The sequence below is a fragment of the Engystomops pustulosus genome, chromosome 8 (assembly GCF_040894005.1).
Source record: "Engystomops pustulosus chromosome 8, aEngPut4.maternal, whole genome shotgun sequence".
NCBI lineage: Eukaryota > Metazoa > Chordata > Amphibia > Anura > Leptodactylidae > Engystomops > Engystomops pustulosus.
In genome coordinates, this window is record NC_092418.1 from 118,646,522 (window position 1) to 118,660,136 (window position 13,615).

At 49.5% G+C, this 13,615-nt stretch overlaps 1 protein-coding gene and 2 non-coding genes across 4 annotated transcripts in view; all 3 read right to left on the reverse strand.

The window, feature by feature from the left end:
- Positions 1-317: 317 nt before the first annotated feature.
- Positions 318-428, reverse strand: LOC140076350 (small nucleolar RNA SNORD89). The gene has a single exon (XR_011849572.1). It is a non-coding gene; the product is annotated as a small nucleolar RNA SNORD89 (small nucleolar RNA).
- A 766-nt stretch (positions 429-1,194) lies between these two features.
- Positions 1,195-1,307, reverse strand: LOC140076347 (small nucleolar RNA SNORD89). Its single transcript, XR_011849569.1, has one exon. It is a non-coding gene; the product is annotated as a small nucleolar RNA SNORD89 (small nucleolar RNA).
- A 606-nt stretch (positions 1,308-1,913) lies between these two features.
- Positions 1,914-13,615, reverse strand: part of PNKD (PNKD metallo-beta-lactamase domain containing) — a 69,732-nt gene continuing 58,030 nt past the window's right edge. For both annotated transcript variants that reach the window (XM_072122410.1, XM_072122411.1), the window contains exons 7-9: positions 10,437-10,523; positions 8,782-8,897; positions 1,914-4,038 (exon numbers count right to left, since the gene is read on the reverse strand). In XM_072122410.1, coding sequence (XP_071978511.1) covers positions 3,865-4,038; positions 8,782-8,897; positions 10,437-10,523 — 377 coding nt within the window. In that variant the 3' untranslated portion in view covers positions 1,914-3,864. The remainder of the gene's footprint in view (positions 4,039-8,781; positions 8,898-10,436; positions 10,524-13,615) is intronic.

Sequence of the window (13,615 nt, forward strand, 5' to 3'; positions counted from 1 at the left end):
CCACCATGCTGCAAGGCTGTAATGCCATTCACTGAGCCACCATGCTGCCCCAGTTTTATTCATATGTAAAATAGATAAAGCAATCACCGGATCAGCGCTGGGCAGTGTCCTGGACACATCTCCTGAATGGACTCTACCTGTTTCTATTTGCGTTGCGCTCACATCACAGTTCAGTCCAGACCAGTTACAGGACACATATTCCTCCTCCTCCGGGGGTCCAGTTAGTCGCCGCATCTGTCTCCACCCTGTCAGAGAGAGAAGGAATCATGAGACTTGATGCCTCGGGTACATTGCGGGGGATAGTTGGTTCTGGCTGATCCGAGGTCAGTTTGTTTTCGCTTCAAGGGTTTTTGTCATTATGCCCCGTGCAGAGAGAGCACTGCTCCGGGGGCACTGTAATTCGGCCTTTTATTTCATCATTCCTCGGCTTAGGACTACAGAAACACTCGTGTACGCAGCTTCTATCCGGGCACAAGAATATTCCAGCAGATCACACAATTACCATGGATCTCATCACTAAAGTTTTATAAATATAATAAAATAATCTTTACATTCTTATGATTCATGATTATGAGTAACTGGAGCTGAAACAGCTGCAAACCTAGAAGCCACGAGCTCCAAGCGAGGCCCCGATTACAGAAAGCAACCAACAGGCAAGAGATCTCAGAAACAAAAAGCTTCTTCCTGAGGACAGATACAGACCTTGTTAAAGGGATGCTCCAGGGTCAGGGGTCACACGTGCTTCATTCAAAGGCATCTGCAGAAAGAAGACCAGGGTTACACTGGGGTCTGAGGCATCAGTAGCGTTACTGGGAGGTGCAGATAATTTAGGTCTTAAAGGGGATGTCCAATTTGAATTAAAGCCCAGTCACTACACATGACCATGGCAGGTGACTGCTGCAGCCACTCACCGGCCTCAAGTAAACTCTCCTGAGGCCGCCTATGGCCTGCAGCAATCACATGCTAAAGACTGAACAACAAAAATTAGCTGTGAGATAAGGAGCCACAGGGCAAGTTACTGACCAGAGGAGGAGGTGATGAGGTTTTATTCAAACTGGACGATCCCTTTAAACACCGCCTTAAAGGTGGTTAACCAAAGCAGTTGGATTTGTTGGGTTTACGAGGATTGTTACCCCTGATCCCCACCCCCGCAGGGAGGAGGATCGGGCGGATCTGGGGCTACACCCGGGGGCGCCAGGGGTCAGCCACGTGTTCGCTTCAGGAGGATTTGTCATGGCGTCTCCCCTGGAGAGAGAACTGCTCGGGGAGACGCTGCAATTCGGCCTTTTTGGTCATCATCCCCCTGTGCCGCCCCGGGGGTCACAGCCTTACACGATCAGGTACCTACCTGGGGCAGGGTCACGTCTGGTCCTCAGGACGGCAGCGAGATGATGGAGGAGCTGTACCCGGACACGAGGCCGCCATGGCGGGAGCAGGATACGGGGGGGTCTATGCGCAGAGACCCCACAACACTCAGTGCAGACATCACTTGGAGGCCAGAGATCTTCTCCACGTGCAGCGGCGCAGAGTAATGATGTCACGAGAAGGGGCGGCGCCTTTTATAGGTCTACCGTGACGTCATGGCCATGTGACCAGTCACATGTGTGGGAGGAGTTATATACAGTGCGTGCTGTCTGGCTGTATTTCCCCTTTAATGTAACAATGTGAGTCCAGAGATAAGACGAGATCCTGAGCAGGTCATTGGTTCATTCACATAATCATTTATATATACAGAGAAATCCTTGTAATCCGAGACTGCACCTTTATCAATCTGCTCAGCGTATTCAATATCTCTGCTTGCTGTCAGTGAATGCAACCAGTGTTATGGCCTATCCGGAACACGTCTCACAGCTGAGGTTTTGTTACAGTTTCTTCCAGCACTATAGATCATGTCATCACTAATCCTCTGCTGAGACTTTTTAGGAAAGTTTATTAGAAAGCTGCAGTTTTTTTTATATTTTCCAGTGACAAAACTTTATTTATAACAGCGACATTAACCTGATGATTTTCTCCTCCGGGGTCATACAGGGTCAGCAGAGGTTATAATGTTACACCTTGGATTGTACCGGATTCTATTCACATGTTCGGGGGTCTCCGCCGCCTTTCATGGGGTGTCAGCACCCCGCACCCTGTATAGAGGACCGTCACATGTCCCATTCTTATTACAGGCAGGGCAAGTGTTCAGGATCTTCTTAGTCCTGGAGGGAGGTCTCATCCAATGTAGAAAAGAAGTTGTATGTAATATGCAAATTAGATCCAAGTGCTGTGTGGGCGGTCCAAATCCTGGCAAGTGCTCAGGCTCTCATTATACTACCCGATGCCTCCCTCTTGTCCATTGTGGAAGACTTCAGTACTGTCTGATGTCACGCTCCGCTGCGCCAAAATCTAGCGCATGCGCCATAGGACACAGAGACCGCGTCGGCCCAGTATGTAAACGCTGCCGGTGCCCGGCGGACACAGTGTATACAGAGCAGGATTTAGTGTTGAAAACCTAAGCATTTTCTGAGGTTGGGACCGCCCACTGGGCACTTAGACCCAATTTGCATATTGGATGAAACCATTTTTTTTCTCACCCATTACATCTCTCTCCGGGTAAGTTTACACAAGTGTCTCAGTGATTTACCAGGGGCTGTAGGTAAAGAGAATGAGGGACAACATTACATTATAATGACAGCTACTTACTATGTGTCCCCTAATGCACAGCGCAGCGCCCCCTCCAATGCCCTGCTGGACTTCCTACAATCCTTCTTCCATCAGCCACCACTAGGGGGAGCTCCATACAGACATTTACAGAGGTAATTGGGAGGAATCAGAAAAAGCTTCTGTGTCAGTTTCCGATTAAAAATGGTTTTACATTTTTGTGATAACTTTTTTTCGTATAACGATAAATGATCATATGATCTTTTACTATTGTAAGCCACCCACGTCACAACGAAGGGTAAAGCGCGGCCGTCCTTGTACAGTGTCAGACATTTGTGTAAATGAAAGCTCAAATTTAGCTCAAAAAGTTACAATCCCCCCCCCCCCCCCCTCATTCTGTAACTTTTTGAGCGAGATACAATCCTATTTATTAAACATTATTGAACATGTGGATTCTAGGAATGTTACATTATCCAGGACAGTTTCTGGATTTTGGGGAGTCCCCTCAGTAAATAGTGCCCCCCTGGTACACAGGCGAAGCGCCAATGCAATACCCGACACGACCTGTACACAGCAGAGGCGCCATTACTGGGGAGAAATTTCTGCTTGAGCTACTGGCCTGGAAATAGGTGATAACAGAGGACAACAACGATTGCACTCAAGTGGCACATCACATGGATCAAATGGCTGATAACAGAGAGAAGTAGATTGTAGTTAACGCCACGGCACATGGAGAGGAGAAAGACTTCAGGTTTAGCATCTATTCTAGAAACCTGATCTATTACTATATATACGATGCTCTAGTGCACTGGGGGAGGGGTTATACTTCACTATTCATCACCAGGGGGCGACCTCAGCGGCACAGAGTTACTGAGTCTATAAATCGAGTCTCTGGGGGGTGACGACCAGCAGAAGGGAGGGACCACATTGACCTATTCTATTATTGCCCTGATGGGGGAGCAGGGATAGCTCGGGCTCAGCAGTGCCCCCCTAACACTCAGGAGATATGGAAGCACTGCACCCTACAGTTGTGACTCCCCCCCCCCATCCTTCAGTAGTGCTAATAACTTTATATGGTCTTTATGTTTTTATATGATCTGCCGATCTCTTAGTCTTGTGCGGTCGTGATCTTCATGACATTCCCAGGTCAGAGGTCACTACCCCCGAGCCTCCATGCACAGGGTTTCCCAGTGTCCGCTCCATCTTCCCGGGGAGGTCACATGACTATCTGCCTTTGAACATGTCTTTCCGTCTTCTGACTTCTTCTAGGACCCGAGATCGGAAGTGACTCCAGTCCTCGTCGGCCCCGCGCTGCAGGTCCAGGGCCCGGTGCAGGTCCCTACAGTGGGTGCGCAGGAAGGGGTTGTATTCCTTCTCTTCTCCCAGGGTGGACGGACACTGCAGGAAAACACAACATTCATTTACAGCCTGTGCACTAGTTACATCCAGAGCTGCGGCCAGAGAGGTCACGTCCCTGCAGAGATGAGTAATCAGCAGGATTGTAGTATATGGTTTTATATTCCAGGATTGTAGCTTCACCAAGTGCACAGAGCTCATGTCCTCACCCTGCTGTGCTCTGTGCATCTAGCCACTCATTAGACCCATATGCTCCATATCTCCTTATTGGATACTACAGCAGCCAGAGAGGAGGGAGATGCTGTGGGGTAGCTCAATGCACAGAGCACAGCAGTGTGAGGACACACACACGATACACCTCAAGTTTAGTATTTCTTTGTGTATTTTATAATAGCAGCAGGACTGTGATACATACAAGTATATTCCAGGATTCTGCCTTCTTCAGGTGCACAATACGTGATTTAGGCTGCAATACCTGACACTTGCTGCAGTTTTGCACAGAGCTATGAGCACAGCAGTGTGAGGACGGACTTGAAGTTACAATCCTGAAATCTAAAGCAAACTATTCACAATCCTGCTGCTACTAACATACACAAAGGTCTGATTACACATCTCTCCAGGGACAATACATAACACTGGCTGCAGAGAGCACAGAGCACAGCAGTGTGAGGTCTGATTACACATCTCTCCAGGGACACTACATAACACTGGCTGCAGAGAGCACAGAGCACAGCAGTGTGAGGTCTGATTACACATCTCTCCAGGGACAATACATAACACTGGCTGCAGAGAGCACAGAGCACAGCAGTGTGAGGTCTGATTACACATCTCTCCAGGGACAGTACATAACACTGGTTGCAGAGAGCACAGAGCACAGCAGTGTGAGGTCTGATTACACATCTCTCCAGGGACAATACATAACACTGGCTGCAGAGAGCACAGAGCACAGCAGTGTGAGTACTGATTACACATCTCTCCAGGGACAATACATAACACTGGCTGCAGAGAGTACAGAGCACAGCAGTGTGAGGTCTGATTACACATCTCTCCAGGGACAATACATAACACTGGCTGCAGAGAGCACAGAGCACAGCAGTGTGAGGTCTGATTACACATCTCTCCAGGGACAATACATAACACTGGCTGCAGAGAGCACAGAGCACAGCAGTGTGAGGTCTGATTACACATCTCTCCAGGGACAGTACATAACACTGGTTGCAGAGAGCACAGAGCACAGCAGTGTGAGGTCCGATTACACATCTCTCCAGGGACAATACATAACACTGGCTGCAGAGAGCACAGAGCACAGCAGTGTGAGTACTGATTACACATCTCTCCAGGGACAATACATAACACTGGCTGCAGAGAGTACAGAGCACAGCAGTGTGAGGTCCGATTACACATCTCTCCAGGGACAATACATAACACTGGCTGCAGAGAGTACAGAGCACAGCAGTGTGAGGTCCGATTACACATCTCTCCAGGGACAATACATAACACTGGCTGCAGAGAGCACAGAGCACAGCAGTGTGAGGTCTGATTACACATCTCTCCAGGGACAGTACATAACACTGGCTGCAGAGAGCACAGAGCACAGCAGTGTGAGGTCTGATTACACATCTCTCCAGGGACAATACAGAACACTGGCTGCAGAGAGCACAGAGCACAGCAGTGTGAGGTCTGATTACACATCTCTCCAGGGACAATACAGAACACTGGCTGCAGAGAGCACAGAGCACAGCAGTGTGAGTACTGATTACACATCTCTCCAGGGACAATACATAACACTGGCTGCAGAGAGTACAGAGCACAGCAGTGTGAGGTCTGATTACACATCTCTCCAGGGACAATACATAACACTGGCTGCAGAGAGCACAGAGCACAGCAGTGTGAGGTCTGATTACACATCTCTCCAGGGACAATACATAACACTGGCTGCAGAGAGCACAGAGCACAGCAGTGTGAGGTCTGATTACACATCTCTCCAGGGACAATACATAACACTGGCTGCAGAGAGCGCAGAGCACAGCAGTGTGAGGTCTGATTACACATCTCTCCAGGGACAGTACATAACACTGGTTGCAGAGAGCACAGAGCACAGCAGTGTGAGGTCTGATTACACATCTCTCCAGGGACAATACATAACACTGGCTGCAGAGAGCACAGAGCACAGCAGTGTGAGGTCTGATTACACATCTCTCCAGGGACAGTACATAACACTGGTTGCAGAGAGCACAGAGCACAGCAGTGTGAGGTCTGATTACACATCTCTCCAGGGACAATACATAACACTGGCTGCAGAGAGCACAGAGCACAGCAGTGTGAGTACTGATTACACATCTCTCCAGGGACAATACATAACACTGGCTGCAGAGAGTACAGAGCACAGCAGTGTGAGGTCTGATTACACATCTCTCCAGGGACAATACATAACACTGGCTGCAGAGAGCACAGAGCACAGCAGTGTGAGGTCTGATTACACATCTCTCCAGGGACAGTACATAACACTGGTTGCAGAGAGCACAGAGCACAGCAGTGTGAGGTCTGATTACACATCTCTCCAGGGACAATACATAACACTGGCTGCAGAGAGCACAGAGCACAGCAGTGTGAGTACTGATTACACATCTCTCCAGGGACAATACATAACACTGGCTGCAGAGAGTACAGAGCACAGCAGTGTGAGGTCCGATTACACATCTCTCCAGGGACAATACATAACACTGGCTGCAGAGAGCACAGAGCACAGCAGTGTGAGGTCTGATTACACATCTCTCCAGGGACAGTACATAACACTGGCTGCAAAGAGCACAGAGCACAGCAGTGTGAGGTCTGATTACACATCTCTCCAGGGACAATACATAACACTGGCTGCACAGAGCACAGCAGTGTGAGGTCTGATTACACATCTCTCCAGGGACAGTACATAACACTGGCTGCAGAGAGCACAGAGCACAGCAGTGTGAGTACTGATTACACATCTCTCCAGGGACAATCTATAACACTGGCTGCAGAGAGCACAGAGCACAGCAGTGTGAGGTCTGATTACACATCTCTCCAGGGACAGTACATAACACTGGCTGCAGAGAGCACAGAGCACAGCAGTGTGAGTACTGATTACACATCTCTCCAGGGACAATCTATAACACTGGCTGCAGAGAGCACAGAGCACAGCAGTGTGAGGTCTGATTACACATCTCCCCAGGAACAATTTATAACACTGGCTGCAGAGAGCACAGAGCACAGCAGTGTGAGTACTGATTACACATCTCTCCAGGGACAATACATAACACTGGCTGCAGAGAGCACAGAGCACAGCAGTGTGAGTACTGATTACACATCTCTCCAGGGACAATACATAACACTGGCTGTAGAGAGCACAGAGCACAGCAGTGTGAGTACTGATTACACATCTCTCCAGGGACAATACATAACACTGGCTGCAGAGAGCACAGAGCACAGCAGTGTGAGGTCTGATTACACATCTCTCCAGGGACAATACATAACACTGGCTGCAGAGAGCACAGAGCACAGCAGTGTGAGGTCTGATTACACATCTCTCCAGGGACAATACATAACACTGGCTGCAGAGAGCACAGAGCACAGCAGTGTGAGGTATGATTATACATCTATCCAGGGACAATACATAACACTGGCTGCAGAGAGCACAGCAGTGTGAGGTCTGATTACACATCTCTCCAGGGACAATACATAACACTGGCTGCAGAGAGCACAGAGCACAGCAGTGTGAGGTCTGATCACACATCTCTCCAGGGACAATACATAACACTGGCTGCAGAGAGCACAGAGCACAGCAGTGTGAGGTCTGATTACACATCTCTCCAGGGACAATACATACACTGGCTTCACCTTAAACGTAATGCAGCTCTGGATATGAGAAGAGGGTAGAATGATGAAATTGAGGGTGCGCCCACAGGTTCAGTTTTTCAGATGCAGTTTTTGGAGCCAAATGCAGGTGCAGATGATAATGGTTTGCGACAAATAACTGAAAGCTGCAGCTCCTTCTCCTGTTTTCACTCCATTCCTGATTAGGGTTAAAAAACTGCATCCAAAAACCAGAACGTGTGGTCGCACGCTGAGGACGCGTTCACAGGATGCGTTGCATCACTTTTTTGATGCATACAGAGGGCGGTGGCACACGTGGCGTTTTGAACACGTATTTAGGCAATTTTTAAGCAGTCCGCCGTTAAAAATGCATCCGCTTTTTTGACTGTTTTTGTCCGTTTTCCAATTATCCTCATTAAGATAATTGGGAAAACGATCAGAAACTGATTTTTTAATGGACTGCTTAAAAACTGCCTAAAAACGGGTTCAAAACGCCACGTGTGCCACCACCCTAAAGGCTTCAGTCCTGATCACATGCTGAGGTTACATTGCGTCTCCACTGCATCTGCCAAAACGCAATGTAACCTCAGCGTGTGATCAAGGCTGAAGCCTTTGGAAAAACGTCACGCAACGCATCGTGTGAACGCGCTCTAAAGCAAAGCTACTCAAAAATTAAGCCAGTTGCTTAAGGCTGCGGCCACAAGTGGCGTTTTGAACCCGTTTTTAAGCAAACCCATTTAAAAACGTACACGTTTTTTTGAAAACCCATCAGTTTTTGATCGGTTTTACCAATTATCTTAATTAAAACGGGTCAAAAACGCCACGTGTGCCGCCGGCCCAAATCACCAGTCTGCCCCCTTCTAGGCTGCATTAACTATTATCTTTCTCCCATGTCCTCACATCACCCCCCTCCCCCCCCAGACGCCATATTTTACCCACCGTGCATCTCTTCTCCAGTCTTTGCTGTACGACCCACTGAAATTTCTTGTCCCTTGTCGCGTTATCGGGCTCCACCGCGGCGGCAAACATGAGGTTATCTGCTGCGTACTCGTGGCCTGCCATAGAAAAGGAAATATCATGAGGCTCGAGATCTCTGTTTGCTGTCAGTGAATGGGCACAATCTGATTGACAAGCACAATAGAAAACCTGTAGAGTGATAGTCCTGTTCACAAGCTGCAGATTGTTACAATGCACAGGTCCTGGTAAGAGCCATCAGCTGGAGACCGGTCCAGATCTGTGCTCACCTCAATTTGATACACAGTAACAAACCCTCAGCTGTGAGATAAATTAGATACATCTAAAGAAGATGATGATAAGATCACACTAGGTCTGGTTCTTATAACTGGAGTAATCAGAGCTGCCTTATACATGTATGCATACAGCAATTACTGTAAGATAGAGGTATAAGACACTGCACCAGCACTGCAGCTGTGTACAGTCTATACTAATTATAGCAGAGCTGCTTTGTTGTTCTGCTCCTTCTCCTCCTCCTCTCATCAAATCTCAAACGCAGATATCTCTTCTGGCAGCAAATACTCAGGAGACGCTTCATCATTTTTTCATCCTGCGTGACTGTACTATTACACATATGGAGGAGCCAGGTTTGAAGTCCTGCAGAGCCACAATCTGTCCTTGTATATAAAACTTTTGATGGAAGATGACTCCCTATCACAATTTTTCACCATGCTCCAAATCCCCACTGCTATAATTAAATTATAAGATTCAGTTCATGCAGCCAACACTAGGGGGAGCTCACTGCATACATATTAATATTGTATAGAGCTGAATAAATCTGTATGCAGTGAGCTCCCTCTAGTGGTGACTGCAAGCAGGGGAAAAAAAATCCTTCATGTAACTCTATGGACGGAGTGGAGAGAATTTGGAGCTCTGTATCAGGAACATAAAGAGAAATAACAAAAATACAATTCTACAAAATGATAAAATTAATTTGGATATAAGAACATACAAAAATATTATAAAGAAATCTACCATCAAAATCCATCCTGATAACCAGGGACATTACTCATAGATCCAGGCACCAGGACTGTGGGATCTTCTTACATTTCTTATCCATGGCCTTGGCTAAAGAGACAGAAGGGCTTTGGGGGCGTTACTAGAGCCCCTCCGTGCTGAGGCTAAAAAGGCTGTTACACGGTCTCCCCCTCCCTCTGCCTGATGGAGGAGCTATGGTAACGTCCCCAGGAGCCTTTCTGGCTCATTAGCATAATTGTAAATGTTGATTTTAAAAGGAAGGAGGTGAAGGATAACACATATAAGAAGATAGCGCAGTCCCGGTGCCTGGATCTAGTAGTTGTGCAGCGCTGCAGAATCTGTAGGCGCTATACAAATAAAGAATTATTATTAGGAGTAGGTGTCCAGGTTTTTAAGGATGGATTTTAATAGTAGATTTCCTTTAAAAAAATATTCGGTAGTTGCCTTGTCATTGTTTGGCCACTAGATGGCGCCAGAGCACAAGATTGTGTCATTTAAATCCCCCCAAAAATACAAAGAAGCTCCAGATATTTCAGATCCGAGAATATTCCGGCAGATTCTTCCAGAATGGGAATTTTTGTGATTAGACACAGTGCACCTACCGGGCCAGAGCAGAGTGCAGTCATTGAGAGAGGCTACAGTGTCCAGCGATGTCAGCATGGTGTCCGCCGAACCCTCGAACATTCTCCCTGCAGAGACAAAAACAACGGTGACTGAGCTGGAACGTGAACGCAAACACCTGGCGCATCGCTGGCACGTATATAATCCCTGATGGGAAAAGGGGGGACAACAATCGGGTCACCGTCACATCTACCGTGGTGGGGGTCACATTGTACAGACTGATAGAAACACAAGAGAAATCTGTGATGAAGGGAATACAGACTCCGCACCTCCACAACGAAGAGACTACATCATGGCTGCCGCTGCATGGAAGCCGACTGCTCAAAGTGATCAAAACCCAGCTTTCCCAAGCTCCTGATTGGGCCGAGTTAATCTATTGTCTTCTATAAAAGCGCCACATTGGCTTTAGACTTTTTGGACACCCCCTTATTGGGCAAGTTTTGTGTAAAAATAAAATAATTCCCTCTGTTACGTCTCTGCAGGACCCCCAGGTGATGATGCGACATAGATGGAGCACAATTGTACTACATGCGGTCCGAAGCACCAGAGATCGGAGGCCCACTGATCGCCCCGAGAGCAATTCTATTGAGCAATCGTATTTTTATATACAAAAAATTCGCCATCTCAGCTTATTTTCCCAAAAAGTCGGAAAACCCCTTTGGGATATAATAATAATTCCTTTATATATATAGCGCACACATATTCCGCGGCGCTGCACAGAATTTGTCACATCAGTCGCTGTCCCCATGAGGCTCACAATCTAATCACCTGCCAGTATGTTTTGGAGTGTGGGAGGAAACCGGAGGAAATCCACATAAAAACACAGAGAGAACATACAAACTCTTTGCAGATGGTGACCTGGATGGGATTAGAACCCAGGACCCCAGCGCTGCAAGGCTGTAGTGCTAACCACTGAGCCACCGCGCTGCCCTATAGATATGTGGTTGTGTAGCCTAAAAACACATGAAAGTTGTCCAATCCAAAATACACGTTACAAATCAGGATTCTGAGAAAGCTGGGTGGAATATGAGGCTTATTAGCTTTCACCCATCTTTCCCAAGAAGAGAAGAGCAGATATAAAATGGGCTTTGCTGTTCTCGAAACCAATCAGAGCGCGTCTTTTTTTTCACCGGCGCTGTAAGAGATGAGATCTGCGCTGTGATTGGCTGAAAGGGACAACAAAGACGCATTTTCCCTTTCATGTTCCACAATAGGAGCGAAGGCGAATCTTATCCCCTGGATATTAGAGAGGGGGGGGGGGGGCGTTCTTCTCCTAATACGGAGACATTGAAGCTTTGTGAAGTTGTTTCCTCCCGTGTGACAATAGCCGGGTCACCGCACAGCAGGACATCGGCCGCTGCCATAGCAACAGCCAGACATGTCGCATTTCTCAGGGTTTTGTCCTATAGTCTGAGGATTATTGAATCCCCCCCCCCGGGTGTGCGAGTCGATTTGCTAATTAAGACTCTGAATTCCTTCACTCGGCCGCTAATGATCCTGACGAATAATAACAGGCGCATCCGCAGCTCCGCGTACATAACAGCGACTGCTCCCCCAACTATGGCGACCGTTAACCCTTACAACATTTTCTTGAATTCTTTTTGTTGGCGACAACCAAAATAATTGTTTTCTAACATAATTTCTAGCACCCAGCTTTTCCAGATTCCTGAAATGCGCACATTTATACAGAGTAATACAGAAAGATGGCGGCCGCAGGGTTATACACAGAGAAAGATCTGACATTCTGGCCAATAAGAAAGTTGGGTGAATGTTGTGCCTCCAGGTTTCATCATTACTGTATGTAAGTGCCATTCAGGAATCTGGGAAAGAAGGGAGCCGTGTTAGTTAGTAAAGGGGTGTAAAATCTTTCATAATATAGACTGTGACTGGTGGTGGTGGCCGCGGGTCTCACGTGTGACTGGTGGTGGTGGCCGCGGGTCTCACGTGTGACTGGTGGTGGTGGCCGCGGGTCTCACGTGTGACTGGTGGTGGTGGCCGCGGGTCTAATACATGACTGGTGGTGGCCGCGGGTCTCACGTGTGACCGGTGGTGGTGGCCGCGGGTCTAATACATGACTGGTGGTGGCCGCGGGTCTAATACATGACTGGTGGTGGCCGCGGGTCTCACGCTCTGCACACGGTCGCTGTCCCTTTAAGATGTGCAGATAAGTGTTTTTCTCCCGGCTCGGAGGTCAGTGACGCTGATGAGGAGATTCGCCTCCTGTAGCAGCAGCTGCACCGACGTCAAGATGAATTAATCCCACAGTCAATCCCGGATCCACTCAAGGAAAGGATTAGGATTTATGTGGAGTATAAAGCGGAAGAAGAACAAGACCCCCCCCCCCCCCACATCTGTGCAGGACGCGGCCCCTAAATACCAGCAGGAATTCATTAACTTGTGTTCAACAATTTCAGCTCTGCTACATCAGAGTACTGTAACTGTATATAGTGACATAGGAGCCACGCTCCTCCCCGCTGCACCCGGCGGGCCCCCGGCTCCTACAGCCGCTGCACCCGGCGGGCCCCCGGCTCCTACAGCCGCTGCACCCGGCGGGCCCCCGGCTCCTACAGCCGCTGCACCCGGCGGGCCCCCGGCTCCTACAGCCGCTGCACCCGGCGGGCCCCACGCTCCTACAGCCGCTGCACCCGGCGGGCCCCACGCTCCTACAGCCGCTGCACCCGGCGGGCCCCACGCTCCTACAGCCGCTGCACCCGGCGGGCCCCACGCTCCTACAGCCGCTGCACCCGGCGGGCCCCACGCTCCTACAGCCGCTGCACCCGGCGGGCCCCACGCTCCTACAGCCGCTGCACCCGGCGGGCCCCACGCTCCTACAGCCGCTGCACCCGGCAAGCCCCCGGCTCCTACAGCCGCTGCACCCGGCGGGCCCCACGCTCCTACAGCCGCTGCACCCGGCGGGCCCCACGCTCCTACAGCCGCTGCACCCGGCGGGCCCCACGTTCCTACAGCCGCTGCACCCGGCGGGCCCCACGCTCCTACAGCCGCTGCACCCGGCGGGCCCCACGCTCCTACAGCCGCTGCACCCGGCGGGCCCCACGCTCCTACAGCCGCTGCACCCGGCGGGCCCCACGCTCCTACAGCCGCTGCACCCGGCGGGCCCCACGCTCCTACAGCCGCTGCACCCGGCGGGCCCCACGCTCCT